Raw genomic sequence first — 27,561 nt, 5'->3', positions numbered from 1 at the left:
TTTCAAGAAGGCTCCAGATATAAAAATTTTCCTTTTCTCATGTGGAACTTAAAGAAAACCGGAAAGAACAAAAGCACAAAAGAAACATTTCACAAAGTAGAATTCCAAAACCAACTAATTTCATGTCAACCATAAGATTCGATAAACCCATAAATTTTATATGCGTATCCATGTTTTCATTAAAAAATAGAAATGCAGTAGATAAGAATATTCCATTCCAAAAGGATCAATACAGCCCTAGCCTTACCCAAACACTTAAGAATGTGTTGTGACAATAGATTAATGATACATTTTTGTGAAATGTTTTTCCTTAGTGAATCTGGCAACCAAAAATAGGAGGTTTTTTCCTTTTTGTCAGTTTTAAGTGCTGAATTTGAATACTTCTTCAGCAACATTTTGAAGCAGGCAATTCCCAGTAAAAGTTGCCTTAACAGGCAAGCCAAAAAAGGGATAGGTCATTAAGAAAGATTTGGAAAAAAAAAAAAAGACCATTTTTCAAAAGGTTAGGATTAAAGATGCTTTCAATCTATTATTTCTGGATTTTGGTGCTGCAACATTTATGTTCCATTTACGCAGGGCATGTTTATTTTTTCATTTAAGTAGATGCCGTACATACTGAATACCAAAACCTGTATTAAAAGTTTAAATAATGTTTCAAAGTCAAACACACAGGAAATTAGGAGATGCCGAAAATAAAGTTTCCTTCTGCAGATCTACTTTTTGGTACAATCTTTAATCGTGTGATCCCTGTTTTTTTCCCCAGACGATTTCTGCCTAGTTCGGTGCATGGGACAGACCAGTTTGGGGAATGTTTGCATGGCCAGGGAGGTCTGATCTGGTGCTGAGTGATCACCGGTCACATAGAGTTTTGTGTTCCTCTGTGTTCCCAAATTTGGCACTATTTTGCCCAGGAGACAAGGATGTGACAAAAGGAAAGGACGTGTGCTGTGGGACAAGGTGTGCAGGTAGCCTTCCCTCCCAGCCCAGGCACAGGCTGAAGAACTGACGTTGGTGAAGATGCTCTCAGCAAGTCAGGGAAACGCAGGCAGCGAAGAATGAATGATAAGTAATAGCAGTGAACGCAACACGTGAGCGTTGCTTCCCTCCTCACTCTGAGCTTAAGGTGGGCACTGCCCTTGAGACTTGCTTTGAAGAAAATCTCACCGTTTTATGCAGATTTTTTTTCTGATTTCTGAAGGTATTTGTCCTGTAATTTAAGTCGGTAAATTTTTAACTAACAAACAGCAATGTTTTTGTGAACGTGGGAGGGAGCAAGCCCAGGAAAGAGATGCAGACTTGCATTCCACCTCTCAATAAAGAGGAACATCAAAATAATGCTATTGCAGATAGGTGTCTTGATAGATGTCACTGATTGCATGATCTCTTTCAGTTTTTCCCAGAGTCTCATTTCTTTCTCTGCTCTGATTCCCATGGTCTCTCTTTAACAAAGCATCCAAAACATCAGTCAGTTGAATGAACCCCAAATCAAGCAAAGTCTCCCCCTCTCCTTCCTTCTCATCTCAGTCACCCAAGCCGTTGTCACAAGTGACGTTACAGCCTGCAAAGTCACGCTCAGGCCCTCGGCGTACCCCGCGGGGCTCTGAGAGCCGCCGTGCTGGTTTGCAGTTGTAACAAGCCCACCAAGAGACTTTTATGGGGGGAAAGGAGCAGATTTCCTCCCTATCATTTCAGTGCGCTCTGTCTCGACCACAGTAAGGATGTCTTGTCACGGGAATTTGCTTAATGCGTGGTTATAATTAATCTGCTATTGTCCATAAAGTGACTTGTGAGATGCAGCCATGGAAAAAGTGCAACATTTGGGTTACGCCAAGAAATGAGAGCGGTTTGGGGATGTTTCCTTTTTTATTCTTTGTATTAAAATGACAGTGAGGATGGCAAAAGCAAAGCACGGCATGGCTGAAGCCGTGCGTTTTGGAAAGGATGTTTCAGGGTCTGCTGTTAGAAATGCAGGTGAGAAAAAGCTGACCCTCATAGCTGTACGGAGCAAAGTCAGGCCTTTTCCGACAAAAGCATTTCCCATTTGGACCAGGCAGCTAATTTGTGCAAGTGTTCAGGAATTTCAGTCACTGTACCTACTTTTGCAAGCACTGAGGCTTTCTGAATTTGGGTTGCAACTTTTAAAAAAAACCTATTAAAATACAGAGTAAAGCCACTTTAATTGCTCATTTGTCTGCGGCTGTAAGCGTTGTTAATGCTCACTTCTTGATTTTGCCTTCTCCCACGGTATTTCTGTGTGGCCTGCGCATTCCTCATCAAATATTGTGTTGCTTTGGATGGGACACTGAGATACCACCTCGCAGCAGGGTGGAAACCTCTCTGTCATTCCAGCAGGTCTTACAAAAGGACTATATTAAAATAATAAGGTGACACGATCATATGCTCCAAGTCAGGTGACGCCAAAAATCACATTTACCTCTGAGGTTAACATTGTTCCCCTCAGTGTTGAATTTCAGGGTCATGTGCTCTTGGGTTTTGGTTTGGTTTTCACCCCAAAGGAGGCATCTGAGATTATAGCCCTGTTAACCCACCCAGATGGAGGTACGGGGGCTCATCCAGGCCTGATGCACGATGTGGTCCTGGGCTGTGCCACCAGTGTGAAGGACAACGCACTGGACACCCTCCCTCGCTGGGCCACCTACCACCTCCCTTTGTGCACATGCAGCTTATCTTTCCCAACCACATTTTGCTTTCTGCTTGCTCAGTTAGCTCAAGCATGACCATGCCCAGCTTTGGCCAGGTTTCGATGCATTGCGCTGGTGTGGTGGAGGGCACATCTCTGGTCCAAAGTGACCTACCCTGACCTCACCAGTTAGCAGCCCCAGAGCATGGAGACTGCAGGGTGTCACCACAGAGGGTCTTTGAAGATGGAGAAAATAACATTTTCTCCCAGTTTCCTTCTTGTTCTCCACCTGTTTTTCCTGGAATTCTTGGAATATTTCATCCTAAATGGTTAAAATCTTACAAGGACAGTTTTATTGCATTTTGGTTTTTAGAAACAGATGTCAGACCATTTTAGCTATACATGCCACCACCTGACTGCACCTAATACATCTGCTGCACCATTATAAAGCATTAAAGCAAGTATGGACCACCAGACTCCTAATGATTTATGGCATCAGCTCCTGTGCTCCTCTCTCCTTGTTTTCAGTTGTGTCACTGATGCGGAAGGGTGCAGCCTCAACCAGAAGTTCTGGTGCCACTTAAATCAGTGGGTGTTTTCCCATCAGCTTCAATAGGGCTGAGATTTTTTTACCCTTTAGCTGCCATTTGGCTGTAAAAAGGCAGTAAAAATTCTGGCTCGATGGATAGTATTACGGGACTATCACAAACAGAGGAGTAGAAGTCATTCGTTACTCATCTTAAAACAATATGCATGTGCCAGAGGGTCTGAGTTATAAGTCCATTTTTGTGGCTGTACATGGGTATATGTTCAGGGAGAGTTATGTTTTTGGAATGAGTGTTTAGGGAAATAACGGCACGACTACAGTTCTCCATCAAGCCCCTCTGGCAAGTTTCTGTGTGACAGGGAGTGAGTCATTAGGTGTTAGGCGAGAGGGTATTACACTTTCTGTCTTCTTCTGAGATATGAGTTGAGTTGGGAGGCGGCGAAATGAAGTGGATCCATGAACTAGGTTTTTAGATAATGGATGGGCCTTCTAATATATGCAATTTGAGAGCCAAGAAGACTGCGTATGCTGACAAGACAATGTATGTGACTAAAAGTGTGGAAATGTGGGTGCTTTGTGGTTATTATCTGTTTGAAGGACAGAAGAAGATGAATCCCCTTGACCTGACAGCACTTTTACAATAGGGTTGTCTAAAATTGGGAGATTACTTCAGCTGGCAGTGTGCACTTGGAAGACAGTCTAAAAAATTCAATGTAAAGAATAAGCTTTATAAGCTTTAGAAACTGCTTCAGAACCTACTGTTTTATTGATGTCTTAAGAAAATTAAATATATAGCCTTGTCCGAGGATAGTTTCTTAAGCTTCTCAGAACAGTCAGAAGAAAATAAAAAAGGCAAAAAATAGTAATCCATTAATGTGATTTTAAACAACATGTGAATCATCTGAAGAGAAGATCAATATGACACTGTACAGTTTTATATTAAATAGCAGCTTTCCTGCAAACAGAATTAAATAATGTATAAGAAACTGGAGGGTGCATGTCTGTAAGCGACTGACCGTGATGTAAAGATTTTATAATGTGAATAAATGAAGACAGTCATAAGGCTGTTTAATGTAGAAGAAGGGAAATTAAGAGACTGAGGAGAAAAAAAAATACCGTTTTCAGGTACTGAAGATATCAAAAGTCAAGAAGGCAGAGAAGCAAACGGCACAGCTTGAAATGAAGGGGTTTCTGCTGTTCATACTGAGGTGGTAGGGAAAGAACAAGAAAGGAGGCATTGAACGAAATGAGTGAAACAGGAGGAGGATCAGGCCCACAGATTAAATCCTAAGAGTGGAGAGTTGTGAAAACTAGCAAGGTTATGCTGTGCTCTCTTCAAGCCTGGGCTGTGTTTTCTGCTGGGCTCAGATCATTGGCTGTATCATGGGTATATAAATAATACATAAACCAGAGGATAGCGACTGCACCGAGACGACGGTGCTCAGTGCACATGAAGTGACAGGCGAGGACACGCACGTCCTGCACACATGGGAAGCCTGGTGTCCGGAGCACGGCAGGGCCATGGACGGTGGGGTTGCAGGGCCTGCTCTGGGTGCAAGGGCATCCGTGTAAAACCACACGTGAGTCCGTAGCATGCCAGGACTGCAAAACCAGGCGTCAGTCATGTGAAACGAGATGTCCTTGAAGTTTCAAGTTCAGTAAATTGAATGGGCTTGGTAGGCCCGTAGCCAAGGACAGGCATGGACGCACCGGGACTGGAGGGAGCAGTGGAGGAAAGGGAAGAAAAACCTTTGCTTGGCTCGAAGCCGGCTCCCATTAAGTCTCCATCTATGGCTTCAAACAGGGGAATCAAATGCAAAGCTTGACTAATGGAAAGAGATCAAAGTGATTATTCTTTAAATCAGTTCCCTCCCTGCTGGCCCTTGAGCAGAGCCGGTGTTAAAGGCAGCCAAGGAGCCCCACTAGCACTAGTGGCGGTGGAGTGATGGCAACGCTGGAGATGATGCGGCAGATGGAAAGGCCCTAGGGTGGAGAGGTAAAGCAGGTGTCATTAGTTCCTGTCCTGGAAGGTTACAAGGATTCAACTTTATTCATTTTTAAACCAATTTAGTTAATCTGGTGCAAATCCTTGGGTGAACACAGTAAGAGCTGACTTGAGATAGACCAAAATGATGGAAGCTTGCCTTGCAGAGACTTAAGGAGCTTAGACTACTTAGTTTATCCCATAGAAGGTGAAGAGGTGACTTCATTATTTTCTGCAAGTCCATACGTGAAAGAGAGAGATTTGATAGCAGACAGCTTTATAATCCAACAGAAAAAAAAAAAAAAACCAACCCTTGCTTTCTGGTGGGTGAGAGCTGAAGCAAAACAGAGACTAGAAATCAGGTCTACAGTTTGGCAAGGAGGGAATGAACCAGAGGAATAAATTCCTGGGGGATGGAGGGACTTGATGGACAGGTATCAGGAAGTCTTGAAGGCACTAACTTCTCTTCTTCAGCCCTAGGCGTAAGTTAGGCACTTACTTAAGAGGATTGCTTCACTGTGCAGCCGATGTAAAACCCACATTAGATGCCTGTGTTAGGTGAACAAGGACTGGCTTCCACCTGCTTTATGGTTCACTGATTTTTTAAACCAAATGACCCTCAAGACAAGAGTGGTTTTTTTAAGCTGCCCCACTTGCACCTATATCCAGTAGATTTGCAGCCTTTGGCTTTCAGCAGATTAAGCAAAACTGGTCATTTTTGGTTTCCTGGTGGCAGATGGAGGGTAGGAGAAAGAAGGATCAATTCTGTCATCATAGAACATAAATGGAGGGCAGTGAAAGTGGGTGAAAAATGGGGTCTAGGGGACTTGAGGTCCCAATAGTGAAATTCATCGAGAAGGACGATTGTTCTTGTAATTTGAACCTTTCTCCAGTATTCCTATAGACGTGGTCCTCAACCACACCCAGCCCCCCACATATGTGAAGGATATAACCCCTCCTTCCCAAAAACTTATTAGGAGGATCAGAAAGTCATTGGCAGGAACGTATCAGTCTTGGGAACTGTGGTCGGCCGGGTACTTCTGCCAGCCTGGGGAAGGCGGCACGGCTGCTCACCGTCCCATCTCGGACCACTTCGACTGGCCACAAACGTTCCTGGTGCTAGGTCGCAGTGGATGGTGTGAGACAGTAAGTATCGGGTGACAGGCGTCATTTATATCTTAGAAGCTGAGGAACTAGAAAGGCAGATCAGGTCAGTTCTTCTCAGCTCTGTGTCTTTGCACCGTTTCTAGCCAATAACCAATTTCTTAACCAGCTTTTATTATACAATAAGACATCAACAATTAAATTACCAAGCCCCAGATTACTACAGTTAGCAAAGTGTAACCCAAAAGCAGTGTATGAAACTTTATATTATGCAACATTTTTGCATATCTGCTAGGATGGGTGCGAGTGCTGCCGAGTGCTGTGGGCAAACGCAGGAGCTGCAGCATATGGTGGCTCACCTGGAGGAGTTGCTTGTGCAGTCAAACCTGCAGCTGCAAGCTCGAGTTTGGTACCAAACGTTACGAATCAGCCCGATGTAGGTGTGTCACCTTGAATGCTCCCAGCACCATGTTGTTTAATCTCGTTATATTTCTCCCCTTTGATCACTTTGCTGTAGATGAATTTAATTTCTCAGTAACTAATTTAGAGCATTGTACAAGGCAGTTCTCCATGCTCATTATAAGGGACTTTCCTCATCTTTTTTAGTTAAAGTTTGCCTCCCTCTTGCTTTGGCTTCATTTTTATGAGTGTGTTAATTACTTTCAGTTATATTACTTGGAAACTCATTAATGCATTTTCATTAAGCACATTATTTTGTGCTGTTTCCACCATTTATATCTTTTGTCCCTTTTGTTTTCCCCAAGTCTGGGCAGTGAGAATTTGAGGGACATGTTGCAAAGGGAGAATTCCCCTGTCGCTAAATCTTTTTTTACAGATGAGGTCATGGCCATGGATTCATTTCATGTTTGCATATTGCATATCACTAATAATAAAAGCAAAAGCCCTGAATGGGTGATGAGGGCTTCTGTTCTTGCAGTCAACAATTCTGAATGATCGCTATGCAGGAAACTCCTATTTGACTGAATGTGCCATTACATGGAAATATAGAAGCCTAAAAAAATCACATTATTTTCCACTGTCTCCAAGACTCATTTTAGAGCAGCTATTTGGATCCCTGCCACATTATCTTTAAAAAAAATTGACGTCTGTACTTGTGACATTGTCTAAAATGAGTCTTCATCCATGGATTATTAACTGCACATCCCTTATGGTCAATGGCTTAATTAAATCAGATACTGATGCCCTTAAAACTAATTTAGCACTTTCATGCATACTCTTTTCTGTTTGCTTCATGTCAAATATGGATGCAACGGTGAAATCTTATTCCAGCATTAACGTTTGCAGCTTCTTGCAATGAAGCACCGTAGTTTGGTTTGCACAATGAAAATTAAACGGAAGCAACTTATTCTGGCACAAAATGTGCGTCACTGGTCAGTTAACTAGAGTAAAAAGAGAGCTATCGTGTTGCATTATGTTGCAGGTGAGATGTGTTCCACAAGCTGAACAACTGAAGTATATTAACAGTTGCCTGCTTGCGGTTGCTATTGGATATCGCCGCACTGATTTGCAAGAATAATCTCATTGTATACTCATTAATAGAAATTAATTAGTGGAAGACATCTCAACAAAGATGTCCAGAGTTTCTTTAGCTTGGACTATAATGAGATTTGAGAGGCATATACAGAAAATAGAACCAGCTTTCTCTGCACTTTTCTCAATGTTTTAAAAGCTTAGAAAAAGCATTAATTACACTGTTTACCAAGAGGCTGAATCTGTAGGACGTCAGAAAATACACTTCCACCTCTGCTTTTCTTCTGCTTGTCAAGCTGCCTCTCTGTTATATCCCAGCCTGCTTTCTCTGCCTGTCTATCCTGTCGTTACTCTTCACCCAGCGTTGCGTCATCTCAGCTCACTCCGATTGCTGTTGTCCTAGGTACGATACGATAACCAACCAGTGGGAGACCATCGCTCCTCTGCCAAAGGCCGTCCATTCGGCCGCTGCAACCGTTTGCGGTGGGAAGATCTACGTCTTCGGTGGGGTGAACGAAGCCGGCCGAGCTGCGGGAGTCTTGCAGTCCTACATCCCTCAGACTAATTCGTGGAGCTTTATAGAGTCTCCAATGATTGGTAAGGGATGCGTGGTGACAGAGTAAACGCATATTACAACAGAAATCTCTGTGCTACAGGTATTTTAATGCCTTTGTGGCAAGCAAATGAGTTGGGGGGGTGAGGGGAGATACGTTTACAATAGACTGGCAGGAATACATGGTGTATTATACCAGAGAGGCGATTATCTGGATCTTTACTGAAGGCATTTGTTAGTCATTAATACAGCTAGTTATCAGCTGGACATGATGAGTTCAAAGTAGAGGATAAAGGAAAGCAGTTATTAGCTACGGACAACTAGTAATTTTCGATCCAAAAAATCGCGAAGTGCAGTGAAACTTCATCCTGGCATCATGTGTTGCTCCATGCGGTTTTACAACACTGCTCAGTTAATGGATTATTACTCCTGGGTTTGTTAAAATGCCGCCTGTCCTGTGGGAAGTGGTGGTCATTCTTAGCTGGGATTTATCAGTGGTCTCCAAAGGCATATGTGCTTCAGAGGCTGAAATCTCCGAGACATGTAGATTATTAAAACTGTGTTTATTAGTTTGTGATGCCCTTGAGCTCACCGAACATTTCACAGAATAAAGAGCAAGACGAGAGGCCAAACTTGCCACCGCACCAGCCAACGTCAGAGGTGCAGACTTCCTTCAAAATTAGGATAGAGCTCAGAAGATTGCAGCTTACTTGCTTTCTGTGGCAATTTGCACCCTGAGTGTATAGGCTGCTTTTGGAAATGGGGTTTAGCGTTCAGCTTCCTGAGGACATTACTGCAGGGTGACAGCCCACCTGGGCCGCCTGCTCTGCACTGGGTGGCTGTGGGCAGCCTTCGGTCTGGCTGTGCTCAGGTGGCCAAAGAAACAACGCTCATACAGTCGTTGCAGAGAAGCTGCTTTGGGTGGCTTGCTTTTGCATCCTAGAATCATAGAATGGGTCTGGTTGGAAGAGACCTTTACAGGTCATCTAGTCCGGCCCCCCTGCAATAAGCAGGGACATCTTCAACTAGAGCAGGTTGCTCAGAGCCCCATCCAACCTGACCTTCAATGTTTGCAGGGATGGGGCATCTGCCACCTCTCTGGGCAACTTGTTCCAGTGTTTCACCATCCTAAAACCTCGTAGTCGCCTTGAAACTGTGACATGAGGTGCTTCATTTAAAAAAAAAAATCACAGTCTCAGTATTGAGCCTGGTAGAGCAATAGGAGTAGCAAGTAATAAGTTATAGAAGCACATTTATGAGGTATTCAGGTAAGGCCTAAGCATATTCAGAAAGCTAAAATAAGCTGCTCTTTTTCTTGTAGCTTGTTACAATTATTATGACTCTCTTCGTGGGGTTCCCTGGTAGATCGGGTCATGAGGAGCTGGTAGAGTCATGGCTGTAGCCTCCCTGCGCAGCCAGCGCTGCTGCTTTCTGACTCCCTTGCTGCTGTTTGTGTCCAGCCTAACATAACATGACATGCGTATGATGCAGCATGAAGCGCCCAGCGGGAGGGCGTTAACCGGCAAAAGTCATGTTTATGTAATACAGCAGTGCAAACAACCCTATTGCCTGGCTTTTTCCATCACATGGCTACAGCTGCTGCTGTTCATTTAATCCACTGACTGACAGTATGAGGTTTTCCTGTACTCAGAGCGTATTGCAAAAATGAATTCATTATGCAAAGAGGTATTCCTTTTCCTTACCAAAATAGTACAAGTGCCACAGGAGCTAAGAAATCATTCCCTGGGCTCGTTATACTGTCTAGCAGATGTCAACACCATGCGTGCTTAGAAAAAAATCATCCAAACCATCCAGAGTTGGGTTCGTCATGCATTGTTCTAATGGACGGGTACTATTATTTCCTAACAAAAATACGTGAACGACACTGGTGAAGTTAAAAGATGGTATTTATGTTTTGGTGTAAGTAAAGTTAATTAGTTAAGCTGAAAGCATAAAATATATGATGAAATGAGTTACTGGGTGTCTTTGTTGGGAAATATATAACATCAATTTATTTGCAAATAAAGTAAAATAACACAGAGCCTGAAAAATTGCACCCTGGTGGAGAATGTCTGGGAAACTGAACTGATGTGATGCCTGATCCTCACTAACAGGCTGTGGGAATACTGGAAATATATTTTAATTTCTCCAGCTCTACAAGAACCATAGTTTCACCTGTATTTGTAAAGTATCCCTCAAGAACTGGATGCTATGCCAAGTGCGGTACAGGCAACATTTATCATCTAGAACAAAGAGGGAACAGAAGGAGTCTTGGGGTGCTTTTTACAAAATGGAGCTCAGATAAACCCTGATATGATCACTGCTGGGGTGCCTTCGACGGCCTCAGAGCCTTTTTGTGTTGATTTGTGAGTTCTTAAGGTGTCCCTCTGAACTAAGTCAACTGAGACGTCTGATGGCGAGTTGTGTTGGTTAAGGTCTCCTCAGAGATCAGAGAAACCTGTTTGACCTCAAATAGGACAACGGATTATTTAAAAACTCCTCAAGCATGCTCAGATATGGAACAGTAGATGCAGGTATTGAAAGTAGCCAAGGTCTCTGGCGATTTTTAGACCAGCAGTACCTGTCTCAAGTCATTGGGGTATTTTATGATTGTGAGTTGAACGCAGCATGGCACACGTTTGAACCCAATAGATCCATCTCTTCCAAAGCGTTGTGTGCCAACCTAACCCAAGGCAACACTGGTATCAACCATGGCAAGAGGGAGGATCATTTTTTGGCTAATCTGAATGGAGGTGAAGCAGGCTGCATACTGACATCCTGCCTGTGCAGAAGAGATACAGAATGGGGACCGATAGCAAGCCCATGCAGCTCAGCCCCTGCTCTCTTCTGCCTGGATTTCTTCTAGGAATAAGCAGCGAATTCACTCCCAGTTTCCATTTATTCTTTAGCCTTTACCTGCCAGGAGGTGTTGGGACGTGGATGCCTGCGTGCAGTAGGTATGACACTCACCAACACGTTGCACGTGGATGCTGTGGTAGCTTTTGGGTAGATGTTGATTACACACATCCATGTTTGGAGAGGAGAGGGTCTTTCTCAGTGCCCCATCCTGTGCCCCGTGTCTGTCCTCCCCGCCTTTGGAGTTGGCAGATGTTCCTGCAGCAGCGCAGCCCACAGCTTGATGTCACTGGGGTAGCGGAGCCTCCCAGGGCTTTCACATTGCATATTTTTGGTAAACGACCTTGCACATCCCCTTCTTGTGTTTTGAGCTGTAAGAAGTTTGCTGCTGTAGAGCCAAAGTCCTACAACAGTAATGAACCCAGGCTACATACTTGCAGCACCTGCCTTTCCATTTCTTGCCAGGCTGTCCTATATAGCTCTGCTAAAAAAGTATTTCATGCCCAGCTTCCTGAGGTTTGTCATATTGAACAAGATGGCCACAGACATGCTGAAGGCAGTGATGGTATGTAAGCCTAATTATCTTGTCACTGCCTTTTAGTTCACTTTGTGCCTTTATGCCAGGGCACTAAAATATACCTTTTTTGATTCCCTGAACAGTCAGTGTCTGTACTGGTGGAATTACAAGTTTTTTATTAATGTTTCTGGATTGTATGAAAACCAGTGTTTAATCATCACCACTATTAAATTTTAAAATCTGGTGAGAACTATGGGAACACAGAGGTCAAAGAGCTATGAGCATTTCTGGTTTCTAATCCAAGTATCTAGTTCCTCACCATACCATTTACTCCTGTAGTGATATGTCCGACCAAAGTGGGACAATCACAGAGCTAGGAACGCAAGAAATCTCAGGAAAACAGCCTTAGCAGCATCTGTGCATTTTTACTGCACTGTCCCATGGCTTATTTTGGTTAAAATGCATAATCATTTCCATGAATTTATTTTTGGACTTTACAAGAAAAATCAGATATATGTCCTGGCCCACTCCCCAAGGCCAACAGTTTGGTGCCCGTGTGTGGGTTTGGCCAGCTCTCACCTAGAAGTCTTAAAGCAATGAGTGTTTCATCTCATCCTTCAACATATTTTTCATCCCATGACTAGTTCTTAGTGTTTTTTCCACTAGTAAGCTTGAATTTTACGCTCCTTTGTCTCACCCATTTCTCCTCTGTATATGCCATCTCCTCCATTCAGAATGGTTTTTCCACTCCTGGATTTGTTCCCCCTACACGTACTTACTCTGCTCTCTACCCAGCAAAGTCAGTATTTTTGTGTTTGCCCTTTATCAGATGGCCTCCCTTTCACTCCCTACCTCCGCTTCATCTGTGTGGCCGTGCTTTGTCCAACTCTCTTCACTTCATCAACATTTTGCCCGTAAATTTGATGCTGAATCTGCCCCACGATGGCAGGTGGGGCCTTCTGCTTTGACACGGGTGATCCCTGCCACACATACACAAAATGTGGCGTTTGCAAGTGAGGACACTCAACTTCGGGGTCTCTGAGGAGGGTTTGCTCAAGGGTCATTCGGACAACCGTAGGGCCCCATAACCGGCTGTGTAGTTATGAGAAATCAGCTAGCCTGCGAGCGCCGTGCCAGAAGGGCTGACATCCGAGCCCCTGCTGTTAATTGCAGTATCTGCACTTTGGCCTCACAAGCTCTGTTAAGGCTCGGACCACAGTCTCCCGGCGGCCAAGGGACGTTATCTTATCCATTACTATGCCATTCTTGAGCTTGTCTGCATAGTATTCAGGGTGGGGAAGAGGCACTTACTATTAAAAGCAGATTTAGTTTGTATTAACTAGTCTCCTTTCTCCAATCTGCTTCATCGTGAGCATCAGTCCCCACACCGGCCACCCATGCCCGCAGGGAGACCCTTCGGCTGGAGTTATACCTGGACTGGTGGCATGCCCAGATTTCTTTCTCCTGATAAAAATGGTTGACTAGCTTGGTTTTAGTAACCTGTTTCCATATGAAGTGCTGCTGCCATTCATTTTAATGCCACTTCAGGCTGTGACCGAGTGCTTTAGTGGAAGGCAATGTAAGATCTTTAGGCGATCATGGAAGGGAAAGCAGAACTGTGCTACTTGACCATATAATGTACCGAGAGCTATGAGAGCCACGAAACACATCACAGACAGCACGCTATCGTTACTAAGTGAGGAGCACACCGGTAGGTTAAATTATCAACCCCATGTGAAGTACACCTCTGGCTCAAGGATTGTCGTCGAGTGCATAACCCTTCCCACAGTGACCTGGCACTACAATAGAAATACTTGCATATTTTCCTATAGCAACAGCAAAGGAGAATGATGTTATGATGTTATCCACTTGGAGAGAAGAGTACCTTTTATCTATTATTTCCTTTACATTTATTCTGCCTTTTAATCTCAAGTGTGCTTGCTGTCCTGGACAAATCCCATTTAAGATTTTCCAGCCTGAAATGGATTACTACATCCGACAGCCCCAGCACTTGAATTTTGGAGGGGAAAGGATGCTGCTTCTCTTTTTCCATGCTTCCTCTCCCCTTTCTTCCTTCCCTTCAGCAGGCTTTTGAAATAACCAATGTCCCCGCTATATCCCACGGTAAGCCTCTGACCCACAATGCCCAGTAGCATTGACCAAAAAGCCCAACCAGAACATGCTTTTGCAAAATTAGGGTCCCCAACCAACCCCCTTGGACTATGAGCATGTTAAGGACTTCCAGCAGTGACAGAAGTTGGAGTCTCCTGTTTGCATGAGGTTACCAAGCCCTGGGAAGGACAACAACAAGGGAAGGCTGTGGGTGGCACCTAGGATGAAGTAAGGTTAAAGGCTGAAGGTGGTCACCCACTCCTAGGTAGCAGGAGTGACGGCTTGAGTTGTCCAAGCTCCCTGTATCCGTGAACAATTTCTGCCTCCATGGTAACAAAACAAAAATAAACCCCACTGTTTTCTCTCTACCTGTCTCTGGAGGGATGTCCCTCGTGTCTTTCTGCCATATCTTCATGAGGATCAGGAGACTGTTTGCTGTGAACTTCTCCCTTCCTGAAAGAAACGGCAGAGGTTTCTCTGTTTGTCTATCTCAGGCTTCCTTTATACCAATTTATGAAATTGTAGCTGAAGCCAAAAGCAGTAAAAAGACAACAGATAGGTGATGTATTGAAAAATTGATGAGAACCAAACATGACTGCTTCTTAAAAAAAGAAAGAAAAAGAATAGCAGACTGTCTGCCTATTTGAAAAGAAAAAAAAAAAAAGTCACTATAAAAATAACCAAGGGGTTTCCCTCTCTTTCTTTAACAAAAAGGAATGTGAAGTCAGTGATTCAGTCTCCTGAGAAGTCACTGTTTCTGCCTTGAGGGAGCCCCAAATAATTTCCCTGTGAGATTTGGGAGCTGAGTTCTTTTTTTTATGTGAGAGTTTCATTCTCCTGCAAAATAGTGCTAGTCGAAGAAAAAAAAAACCAGGAAGATGTGATAATTAAATATGGAAAATTTCTGATGAGTGTCTTAACTGGAAAAAATGTCACATATGCAAGTCTGATTTGGAAAGGGATACGAGACGGGTTGTTAGGACAGATAAGTCTTTCTGATGAATTATAGTGGCTTAGTGGCACCGAGAAGAAACTGAATACTCCTTGTTCTATTTTCTGGATGAATTAGTTTCTTCCCATCTGTTCCCAAGGATCAGTGACATTTTCCTAATACATCCGTGGTTTTTTGACATATGCCTGTAGATACTCAGCATAATAGGAGCCCAGCTTTAACCCATAACATGTTTTGTCTGTTTTCACACCGGGAGCTGCAGCCCCGTACGTCGCCCTGGGCATGCACCGACGTAGGGTGATGACCTGAGCCTGCCCACCCCACAGCCGTGATGGAACAGAAGCAGACACCACAAACCCATTATTTTCCTACTAGTTTAACCAGTTCAAACCCCAGTTAAGGAAATTACCTCTCTTCTGGAGATGTTCATCAGCTTTTGCTTAACTCCTGTCAAATTTAATCTCTCTTTACATAATGGAATGAGGTGGTTTTACAAGAACCTCAGGGTTACAATGCCAGCCAGGAAGGAGGTAAGCAAATGCCAAAAGTAAAGCTGCTGGGGCAAGCTTAAGCCCATCTCTTTCCTTGTTCCTAAAAGGACACAGTCACAGTGTTACAGATCTGGGAGGAACATACGTATACGTCCCCCTTCAACGTTACGTAGAGGCTGTTAGCAGAGATGTAAGAGCACAGCAAAGGTGATACGGCACCTCCTCTCCAGCGCGCTGCCCCTCATCCCCGCACTGGGGAGAAGGGTTGCAGGGGCTGAAGCCGGCAGGATTGTGTCCAGGCTGATTCTCCACTGAAGATGCAAGAGGATCACCCTTTTCTGAGCGTATAAAAATGCAGAGTTTGGAGAGGCTTTAACATATAGCTACATATGGATAATTTTTATCGAAGTGTCCCGTCACACCAGGGCAGCCACCCAGGAAACGTCTGCTTCACACCCCAAAGGGCTTGGGCTCTTGCTTCTTAGAGAACTGGTTGTGAGGCTTATTTTAACTCAAATAAAGCAATGTATTTTCCCGTCTTTTGTTCCCAGACACTGCCGATTGGTTTCACTGAAATGTTGATTAAAAAAAAAACTGTGTCGCATAAAGACAGACACCATCATGAGAAATTTCAGCCCAACTGGCTCATATTTAATAATGTGCATATGGCGTGCTAGCAGCATATGGGACAAGTCAACTAATTAAATTAGAATTATTTTATTCGATAATTCATGGTTAGTTTTATCAATATTTCTAATAATGCCGCAGCTAACACAAGAATTTTAAAGCATCCTTGGAAACTCTGATTGAACTTGACTTAGGATGAGGGACTTGCTCAATTTCAAACTCCAACCTCACACAGTTCGTTGCTAAAATACAGGACTGCTTGGAGGTACGCACACATCTGAAAATAAAAATGCAGATGAATTTACCAGACAGATGAAGGGGAGAAAAAAAATCGGGTCTCAGAAAATCTTCTGGATTATGTGGGTGACCTTCCCACAAGCAAAAGCAGAATACAAAAGAGAATCAACTATTGGATATTATTAAGCGGGTCTCTGCGCTGTGGGTTTCTTCTGTACTTAGCTGCTGCACAGGCATGGGAAGCATCTGAGTTAAAATTTGCAGCAATTCAAAATTCTGAAACAACTTGACATCTTAATTTCATATGTAAGAGTGGAGCTTTCACGGTGACTCCATTAGGCTTCAGGAGAGGATAATTGTACTTTACCAGTTTAGAGGGAGGCGCGTACTGGGGGATGAAGGACTGATGAACTTTAAAAGTGCCTTTGAGAACTTGGAGAGAGAAGAACAAAACCAGGAAAGGTTTCCTCATTTTTCTTTCCCTAGCCTTGGAGGTTTAGAGAAACGTGACTTATCTATAAATAAGGGGAATGTATAAATAAAAAAACAGTCTCCAAACCTGAGCCTAAAACTGATCTCAGTGTTGCTTTCCATTGACAGATAACAAATATGCTCCTGCAGTCACTCTCAATGGGTTCATCTTTATTCTTGGAGGAGCTTATGCACGAGCAACCACCATCTATGACCCAGAGAAAGGCAATATTAAAGCAGGTCCCAACATGAACCACTCCAGGCAGTTCTGCAGGTGAGAAAAAACATTAAAATTGAATTACTGGTGCCTTAACATTTTCTGCTGGTAAATAAGCTAATACAACCTAGCAGCGAAGGGGAGAGGGGAAGGGAGGTCTGTACCATCTGGGGTTTTCCTCATCTCTTTTTTGTGCGTGTTCAGGGACACAGCATTTCCCAAAGTGCACATCCAGGACCCTACCATGGTTCATGTGTCTCTTCACATTCCGGCACGATGGATCGTGGGGAGGGCCGTGTGTTGGGCTCCTCCAGCAGACTACAGGAACGCTGTTTTCCTCAGTTTGCCATGTGTAACCGGAGAATGATAAATACCCGCTGTAGGAGAGACCACCATAATGTGGAACAGGTTTTTGCTAACTAGCTAAAAGATCCTTGAAAGAAAAAAAATATTGAGTAAGCACCACACACTGATATTAATTAATATTTATTACGTGCTTTTGATTGCTTTTTGGGCTCGCTTCCCCAATCCCGGTCACAGGTTTAACAAACTTCCCAAATTGGCTAACAAAAATAAAACTTGGCACCCATCGCAGGTACTGGCAGAACTTAAAGACCTTTTAAAAAGTATTACGTGGCTGTTACAGAAAGACGGGCTTGTTTCAGGCATTATTCAGCGCCAGCCCCTCACAGAGCAGTTCCCTGCGCTGGGGACTGGCCGAGCTATTGGTTTCACGGGGAAAAGCCGTCGCTGGACCACAAACACTGCCGCGGGCGGCCACGGGCGCTGGGTGCGGGTTTGTTATCGATGTCGGATGCAGCAGCGTGTCAAGGCACTGAGCAAAACCAGGACAGAGGGGTTGTGCCGGGCGAGCGCCCAAGTGAAACAGCAGCTGGGGTGGGAGCAATAGCAGCGATGGGGCAGGTCCACAACGGACCCGCATCTCCCAGATGTTCAGCCGACAGCTCTGCTCCTTGCCCCAGGGGTGTCCCTAGCCCTCATCCTATGGGTGAAAAACACCTCCGTGTTTTCACTTGTTGTGTTTAACTTAACAAAGTTGCGTTAACTTTGGTGCAGATGAGAAAAATTCCTTTTTAAGAAAGCATGCTCAGTTTCTCTCTTTTTGCTGTTTTCTTCTGGTTTTCTCCTTTTTTCCCCCCCTTTCTTTTATTCATTTAAGGAGTGCGCTCTCTTGGCTGCCGAAGCGTATTTTGTTGTAAGTAAAGGGGTCTGAGCAGCCGGCTCCATCCCAGGCGGCTGTGGCCACGTGCGTCCTGCGCTAAGGCCAAGTCCTCCTTGTCCCTCCGCTCCAGCAGGAGGCAAAGCAGGATGAGGAGGAGCCTGCAGCGCTCAGACCGCTGCTGCCGATATTTCTCTCCTGAAAACCAGAAATAAAGGGTACGATGCAGCTCAGGATTAGAGCCCTAACCAGTAAAATGAAACGCGAGGGACTTGTACGTTTGATACATTCCTACATCTTCCCATAGAGAGGGATGAACTGCTCTTTGAACATCTCTGTTTTGCAAATGATAACAAAAATCTGTTAATTAAGTATCTGGAATACACTACAAGAGAAATTGCATGGGTGATTTCAACCAGGGGCTATTGGCTGAGCATCTCACCTGAAAACTTGGTTTCTAACATGAAGGAGTGCTTTGCTCTGCACCCTGCAGAAGGGAATCCAGTGGGAGACCTTGTGATGGACCAAGGAGAGTAAACCCCTCAGCTAAATATCAGCTGCTGCTGAGGCACCATAATAAACTGGCTTTGCTTAAGTAGAATATGACACCCGTCAGTAAAAAATAACTTCAAACTTTCAGATGACATTTTTTTCTAAAGCCTAAAGCAATAGAGGACTGGAAACCTACATTTATAGTGGGATAGTCACCGAAAAAAGGAATAGTTCAGTACCTCCCAATTGGATGCCAAAAAAAGCACAATTTTGAAAATTCTTAAATGTGCTGGGAAACAGTCAAGGACAAATATTTCAGCCAAAAGGAGATGTAAAACCTATGACAAAACCTAAATAAATCAGGATGTATGGAAATAGGGAAAATGGGAGGTTAGCAGTAACAAATAGGTTGAAAACCGGCTGCTGCTACAGGAGGCTGAGGGAACCAGTGAAGTACTAAGGGCTAATAGGAGTAAAAAGAAAGGCACTTTAAACCTTTTGGGATCAAATTTGTAATTTTAATCAGTTATAAAAGCATTGAGGCTGATGAGGTAGCAAAGTGTAAGACAGACCGATGGGATGGGTGTTTCTCATCTGTATTTGGAAGGGAGCAAGAAGGTGCGGTTCCGTATTCTGCTGTGAGGGACCAAAAGCGGTCACTGTTGGCAGCAAGGAAAGATGTGAACTCAGAAATTAAGTTCTCAAATCAGGCAGCCCGGCCGTCTTACACGCAGGCGTCTTTAGAGTCTTCGCTGAGAAGCTGATTGAACCACTAATGTTGATTTTTAATAACTCTTACAGTTCAGGATGGATCAGGGCACTGCCGAAGTGTTTCCGTGTTTTGAAAAGGTGAAAGGGAGAATTTTAGTGCAGCAATTAATTTTGCAAAGTACCAACATCAGTCTAAGTGGTCTCACTTAGCCTCATGTTGGTCCTCTGCAAAATACCACAGGGGTTAATTTGGGATTTCATCAACAAATAACTAGATGCTAATAATATAATGAAGAGCAATCAATGCGCTTTCCTGGAAAATGGGTCTTGTTAAACCAACCTCTTGGCTTTTGCTTTTTTTGGGGGAAACTGGGTTCTTTGTTTTGTTTTTTAATAAAACACGCCTGACGGCTAAAGACAACTGTGATGCTATAATATACTGCGATTTCTCCAAGGTATTTGGCTGGTATTATATGGAATTAACAAGGTGCACATTAGAGAGGGTAAATCTGCTTCACTGACAGATCTCAAAATGTAGTTGTTAATGAGAAGATATCATTGAGCAAGGCCACCAGTAGCAAGCATTGATTCTTCTTCAATGCTATTTAATATATCTCCCAACAATCCAGGTAATAGAAAATCTCCCCTGGTAAAGGCTACAGGTGGCATAACACTTGCTGGGTAAAAATATTACAGAAGGAGCTATTTTAGCCAGTTATCTGCATGTCTCAGTGAGACGGTCTCAAGCTAGCAGCAGTATTTTAAATGCAAAGTAATACATGGAGGAAGCACAATCGCAGCAGCCGTGCTCCCCTTAGACAGTCAGGCACTCAGAGGAGGACATAAAGGAGGCCACTCAGAGCGACACAACATGAGGTCTCATCACAATGCGATGGATAAAAGGTCAATGCAATATTGGATATATAATATGAGCCCTAACACCGGAATGAAAACAAGTTGCAGCTGGGAAGAGAGAGCGCTGCTGCATACAGCGTTGGCGAGAGGAATGCAGGTCTTGGGTCCACGCATCAACATGTGGAAATATCAGCAGAAGTTCAAAGGAAAGCTGCAAAAATGATGCCGGGTTGCGAATCAAATCTTTGACATGAAATTTAAGGAGTTTATCAAAGACAAGCTGAGAGGTGACTTGATCACCGGGAGCAAGTGGAAAAGCTTTCAGTCTCTCAGACACAGGCGTAGCAGGTTACGAGGGCTAGAAAGTCAAGTTACACATCTCAGCCTTGAAGTGAGGCACTTTCCCAAGAGCAAGGATAATTAAACAGAGAACCAGCAAGGGAGGGGGCAAACCCACCAACACTCGGTGTTTGTAAGAGGAGGTTAGGTACATTTCCAAGAGAGATGCTGCCTGGGGAAAAGTCCATGGTCTGCGTATACACAAGCTCAGATTAACTAAGCACAGAGATCCCTTCTGACCTTAGTCTATGAATCCATAAATTCCTCATTCCACTCATTAGCATGGATCACAAAAAACATGGTTTAAAAGCAGCAACATAAACAACTTAGAAATTAACTGCATGCTATTGATCTCCTCTCACCAGGAATCACTCAATACCAAATTTGCTGCGAAAAAATCTTGACTGCATCGCTTTTATTTTTATCTGCACTGTTTCTACATGTTAGTGACTAGGGAGCGTGATGGCTTCGAGCACGGGGAAGAGAAATGTGTGTGACATTCCCCACGTGTGCAAAATTAAAGGTCCATTCAAATGGTTTTAATATCAAGTTAAATTACTTTTAATGAAAAACGAAAAATAAATTATTCAGGTCTCCAGCTCACAATCAACAGAAGAGCAAATTGAGCATCATTTTCAGATTAAGCCCAGCCTGATGGAAGTCAATAAGAATTTTGTGTTGACCTAGAATTAACCCTTTGAGGGATGGTGCCAAGTGGGCAAAGAGCTATAATAGGCCTGAAGCGTTTTAAAATTCACTGAGAGTTCACAGGCAGGTCTTGAACATCTTCCACGCAACGTGTGAGGGTGAGGGAGATATTTGCCATTTCCCAAACATCAGGCAAGCACGTCCTGTTCGCCACATGGACCCCGTCTCGGTTTGGCAGCCCCTGTTCATTTGCGGCATCTTTGGAGGCGGCAGACAGCAGCCGACAGGGATGGCGAGCCAGGATGAGCACGCTGCTCTGCGGACACGTCTCTCCAGCAAGGCTTGCAGAGACATCCCTCCCCTCCAGCACTGGGGAGTCCTCCCTTTGCAGGCAGCACTCTCCCTTCCCGCAATGCCCTTCAAGGGTTTATTTTTCCACGAGCAAAAAGAATACCGAATGCATTTCTGTGCGTGATTAAAAATTCCATATTCTGCTTGCTTAGGATGCAGGCGGCGTGCAAACAGGCGTGTGCTACAGAGAGCCTCCACGGGGCAACAGCGGCAGCGTGATGGTGCCAGCAATAATTCTAGAGCAGCTAATTTAGTACCAGCAATTCCCAACAGACACCGGAAAAGCATTTTCTTCCTCCTCCTCTGACTGTTAACCAGTAAGATTTATTAGATGGTTCTGCCGAATGGAAATCTTTAATAAAACTTCGACTCGGGCTGAACAGCACAAAAACAGGGTCGGTTTGTGGATTTTTTTTCTTTTTTTTTTCCCCCTCTTCTTTTTAAATAAGCCCTTGTTCTTGAACAGCGAAGCATGGTGACTCCTGTGCTTAACTACTAGGCATTGCTAATGTACGGCACCAGCCGCAGACTCCCCCAGCTGATTCCTTTCCTCATTGCAAAGTTCATGGTAACTCCAGGCACTGGCAGGGGTTAGAGCACAGCTTGTTTGGACAGATATTCCCAGGTGAAGCTATTACAGAGCACGGTTCCTTAATGGCCTCGCGCTTCTCGAGCCCGCAGATGTAAAGGCTGGTCTGTTCAGCAGGCAGCATTTGCAGCTGGAAGTGTTTGTGGTCCAGAAGGGAAAGCCAAAATCTTCCAGCATATCTGGAAGGAGACGTGTGGCTGGGACCATGCTCCACGGACAGCGGCTGAGAACTGCTGCACCAGACTAATAGCAATAATATCTGTAGCAGTCGATGACATGAAGGATTTCGGTGTGCATTAAAGCGTAACTGATACAGACAGAGCACTCGGGCCGTTACTGATGTGCGACAGACTTTGGAATAAAACATTACTGTTTTTCAGCAACAAGTAACGATGCCACATGATGGTTTTGGATCATTAGCAAGGGAAAGTGCTCACCGAGTAGGGGAGAACATAACTGGAGCTTGGCCAAAACACCCACACTAATAATCCCACTCCAAGAAGTGGCATGATATCCTCCTAATTGACCATGACTAATCTGGACCCTCATTTATCCATCTCATTGTAAAGCTGACACCTCTGGCAGCACAACACGGCCACCCGAGCTCGAGCCCTCTCAAACATAACAACCTGGCTGCCAACCCGGCCTGCAACCAACCACAGGTTGTCCGCTCGCCACCAAACTCAGGACGACGCGTTGGCACCCTGAGCACCACCACCCACGGAGACGGCGGCGATGCCTTTCGCTTTGGTCTTGCAAACCAAAAGGTTTCACTGAAAGGTCCCCAGTTTAAGGAAGAGCTTACGGGGCGCTTGCAGTTCTGCCTAGCGCTGCACGGAGCCGCTTCCCGCGATAGCTGGTACCCGGCAGGCTTTTCTTATCCCCGCGCTTACTCCTCCCACTTGACGACCATCGTTCCGTTCCACCTCCAGTAGAGCCCTCCTGAAACGTTAGGAAGGAAGGAAATTCATCCACTAATAAACATGGGGATTTTTTTCTACTTCTAAGCAGATTCTTTGTCTATCTAGCTAACTGATAATATTTAATAACCTTTATGGAACTGCTCCAAATAAATTAGTGAGCGCGTGTGCATGCATAGGCAGGAGTGAGGAGGGAGAGGAGCTTTGTTTGTGGACTCAGAAGATATTAAGTTTCAGGGAATCAAAACAACATGCTAATTCAGCTATTTCAAATCTCTTTTACAACCCTAGACTTACAATATAGGATTTTTTTTTTTTTTTTTAATTTCCAGATAAGGCTGATGTGATCTTTAGGACTAAGCAGGAAATTTTAAAATAATAGTAATAATCAAAATTAACAAACTTTGCTGGTAGTCCCACTGCTTGGTGCTATGTCCAGCCATCACGACTGGGAGAGGGAAGGGCTGGAGCAGGAGCTCCCAGGCACTTGGCTCTCAAACACTATAGAAAAGAGGCACTGACATCCTCCGCTTTGGGTTGCTTCCAAATCGCTGCCCTTCAGGAGACTTTCATTATAAGATGCTTTAGAATGAAGAGTGGAGGGTCCATAACGCTCTTGGTGGGAAGGTGGCCACCAAGTGACCGGCAGCTGAGCTGCCGGAGCAGGGCCCCTGGCTCCTGTGTGCCAAGCCCTGGTGCTCCACGCCTGAGTTGGAGCACGGGTAGGGCAGGGTTTGCAGAGACATCGAGTGGTTGAGCAGACAGGAAAGCACGATTAAAAAAGATGATTAAAAAGCAGTGCAAAGTCAAATGCAGCAATGAAGGCAAATCAGATCCTGCGCTGCATCCGCAGGGACGTTACTAGCTTAGAGAAGTGATCGTCACACTCTGCTCAGCGCTTGTCAGGCCGCACCAGGAGTACTGCGTCCACTTCTGGTCCTCGCAATTCAAAAAAGACATGGACAGACGGGAGAGGGTCCAAAGGATGGCCACAAAGATGATCAAAGGGCTGGAGAACCTGCGCTGTGAGGAAAGACTGAAGGAGTTAGGACCCTTCTCCCTGGAAAACAGAAAGCTCAGGGGGACCTCACACAGTATTCCAGCACTCAAAGGGCGGCTACAAGGAGGATGGAGGCTCTATCTTCACAAGGAGCCACATGGAGAAGACAAGGGGCAACGGGTACAAGTTGCACCAGGAGAGGTTTCATCTCGATATAAGAATTTTTTACAGGGAGAACAATCATCCCCTGGAACAAGCTCCCCAGGGACATGCTGGAGTCCCCGTCACAGGAGGTTTTCAAGATGCAATTAGACAGGGTGCTAGCTAATCTCATCTAGTGTCCCTTTCCCATGAAAGGTTGGACCAGATGATCTTTCGAGGTCCTTCCAACATGAGCTGCTCTATGATTTGATGATTCAATGCTTTGCTTTGTCCATCAAGTCCTTTAATGGCCAGCTGTCAGAGAGGGATCTTCTCTGCCACCTGTTTGCTCAAGCTGGGGAAGGACTGCAAAGTGGAGAGGCAGAGAAGAGATTTAAAGGGTGTTCAGATTACACAAGCACTCCAACCGTGGACAGCCAGGTCCCCATCAGCCCTCGGTGCCCCTCAGCCTCGTTAGGATTTTTCTTAGGAGTGTGATTCATAGCTTCATGGAGGTCAGCAGATGGACCGGACTAGCGGTGGCAGTGTCAGGGGATAGTCACAGCATGATCCTCTGACACTGCTCACGGTTTGGGCAATGAAGGACGCCCTGGCACCTCGGGTGACTTGGCTGCAGAGCTATAGGTGAAGGCTCTCTAGTAAACCGCAGTAATTACTCAGGGAGTAGAAGCGGAGTCGTTAGCCTGCCGGGTAATAACTTGCAAAATGCTGAAACATATTTTCCTGGAAGGAGTGGATGAAGTGACCTCCATTTTGACACCGATTACCTTCACCCCGGGCGTGCTGCTGGAGAGACGGGGGTCCGGCTGCTCCTTCGCTGGGAAGGTCGCTGCCCCCGAAGCTGCCGGAGGTTTTGTGTCCCCGCAGCGAGGCTCTGCGGCGCGGAGCTTCCTTCCTTCCCAGGCTCTGACAGCCTGTAATCATTTTATCTCGCAGGATTAATGGCACCGAGCAATAAACTCGCATCCTAATTATTGTAATTATTTCTTTCTTTGTACATCAGCCTTGGTAACGATGTTTTTACAGCTGATGGGATGGAAGGGAGGGGAGAAAAGAAATATTGTCACAGTAATGAAGAGAGAGCAATGAGCATACTCCTTTCCACTCACTTTCCTCAAGGTTTTAGAGCCCACTTGAGTTTCCTATTCCCTAAGGTCCCAGAAATTAGCAGTGATTGTCCTAATACTGCAAAGCAGCAGCAACCTAGGACTAAATTGTTAATTGAGCTTAAGTACCTACCTCCCACTTTAGCCCCAGAGATGCCTGAATGTCTCCAAAGTCCCCTGCACACGTAAATACCGGCTGCATACTTCGAACTGCATAGCAGGAGCAGCTCACTGGTTTTCTTAACCTCAGGCATGACTCACAAGCTAAGCGTTACGCCAGTCTTATCTATGGGAATTGCATACGGAGGGGGCAGAAGCTACTCTAATCATTTAAAATTCATACAGTCTTTCAGAGGGTGGAATTCAGCATCTGTTTCTTCCCCAACACATTAGCACGGGGATGGGAGGCTACAGTATTGAGCTGCTTGTCTCAGCCGCTGGCCATGAATTTCTTTCAGTGCCGTAGCCCAGGTGCTGGAGAACAAGAGGAACGTTTGCCCACCCGCTGTAACCCCTAATGCAGAGCATGGGTGGGGAGGAACCTGGACCCAGATCGTTTCAGGAAGGTGTGCGTGGCTACTCAGCTGCTCCTCTGGCTTAGAGCAGCTGCTACTAAGCATGCCACAGAGGAGACTTTACTAGAAGAAGTGTGGGCAGCTAAGATGCTACACAGGAATTTGTAAAGCACGCACGTCCCCATTTAGAGATCCAACACTGGATGCCCAAGGGGATACTGGGCACTTCAGCTACGCAGCACACAGCCAGCTAGGAAGGGCTGGTGGTTGCTTGGCTCCTGTTCCCAGGGTCGCCTACAGCGTAGATGGAAAGGTCTCCGCACAGGGTCCTCCCTCTGTCCATCCCCTTCTTACCACAGATCAAAAGGTCCGTGCAGAGCAGTCTCATCGGGTAACGAGCAGTAAGTATTAGACAGGACCCCTGTACGTAAGTGGTAACAGCCACTACGGTCCTCTCCTGTGCTGGTGTGAGGTGCTGTCATCTACACCAGCGTGTCCACACCAGTAAATTAAAACTTAGCTGAGGCCGTTCATGGGCAGTGGGCCTTGATCATCAACACTGATGGAAGGAGCCCCAGCTCCATGCTCCACACTAGCATCTCTTTTAATTACTCATTAGTGATAGTTCCACAGCCAGATCTTTCTTGGGGATCTTTTCTTCTTTGTTTGGGAATTTGTTTAGTTTTTCCCACTTCACCCAACAAAATTGCTAAATTAATCCATTTGCCTTTTTTTTTTTTAATCAAGTTTTGTGTAGGGGTACTTTTTTCATGACTGCTCAGCATTTCATTAGAGAACCAAGGCAGCAAAGCTACTCTGTACCACAGCCCATCTCTGACACTGGACCCTCCTCCATCTGGCACATCCCAAAGCCTATCCCAGTTCACATAAGCTTCCATCTCCTTTAGCTTCACTATTAAGAAAACAAAGTGAAACACAAATAGCAACCACTGCCCCACGGCCTCATTTCTAAACTCTCGCCCAGCCGCTTTCAGCAGCCCCTCCGCCACATCAGGACTGTTTCAGCACGGGGTGGGACCATCCTCCCCCTCTCCCCATGCTGTATTTTGCAAGCTGTAATTCCCAGCCTGTCTTGCTTTTAAATAGTAACTTGTTCCAATACAGAGATGGGCTTCCCACCCCCCACCAAATATCTTAGTCCTAAACTGTGGTTTAATTTGCACATTGTCTGATTTACTGGGTCGGCTGGTCCTGCCACCTCCGCTCCCTCCTGGCTTAGGGACCCGAGCCCACCCTGCGGAGGTGGGCTCATTCTCTTTCAGAGCTGTCTTTCAGGATGACACTCGCTTTACTCAAGTTCTTGTTCTTCCCCACTTCTCCCTGACGTTTCAGAAATAATTACCAGTGGTTCAGTAAGTTCATTAGCAAACTCCCTTAGGACCCTGGGCTATGCATCATCCAGCCCTGCTGATTTGTGGATAGGCTCTAATCAAGTGTTTCCAAGTCTCTCTCTCCTTCCTCCTCCTTTCAGATTAACAGTTATTTTGACAAGATTCTCATTATTTCCTATTTCCTGGCGGTACCCAGGGACTAGGCTTATTCGAGTCCTCACTGTTGTCATTGTGCGTTTATTTTTAACCTCAGGCTCTGCTTCTCCACAAGGACATCAGAGTTTTGTGTTCTTCAGAAACGTGTGGTTTTATTGGTGCCATTTTAGTTGCAGTTCATCCTGGGTCTTCCAGCGCACTCTGTCTTTTGCCTTTATCATTTTTCATTCTTCTTCCCACTGCTCCAAAATTAGCTAAAGAAGTGACTTCACTTTTACCAAGCCTACGGGGTTACTCCCTTCTCCAGCTTCCTAGATCTAGGCCACATTCTTGGCTGCCATTCATTTCTTGTCTTCCCCTCCCTCTTTTTCTCCCTGCTATCCTC

At 45.0% G+C, this 27,561-nt stretch overlaps 1 protein-coding gene across 7 annotated transcripts in view; it reads left to right on the top strand.

Moving 5' to 3' along the window:
• KLHL29 (kelch like family member 29) overlaps window positions 1–27,561 on the top strand; it is a 409,537-nt gene that overhangs the window by 378,436 nt on the left and 3,540 nt on the right. For 6 of the 7 annotated variants that reach the window (XM_075497845.1, XM_075497840.1, XM_075497838.1 and 3 more), the window contains 2 exons: window positions 8,171–8,364; window positions 16,713–16,857. In XM_075497845.1, the coding sequence (XP_075353960.1) occupies window positions 8,171–8,364; window positions 16,713–16,857 (339 nt within the window). The remainder of the gene's footprint in view (window positions 1–8,170; window positions 8,365–16,712; window positions 16,858–27,561) is intronic. The other variant, XM_075497842.1, reaches the window with a different exon arrangement.

The sequence above is a fragment of the Mycteria americana genome, chromosome 3 (genome assembly GCF_035582795.1).
Source record: "Mycteria americana isolate JAX WOST 10 ecotype Jacksonville Zoo and Gardens chromosome 3, USCA_MyAme_1.0, whole genome shotgun sequence".
Classification (NCBI taxonomy): domain Eukaryota; kingdom Metazoa; phylum Chordata; class Aves; order Ciconiiformes; family Ciconiidae; genus Mycteria; species Mycteria americana.
Note: the sequence above shows the minus strand (reverse complement) of the source record. Positions and strands in the feature narration are given on the sequence as shown.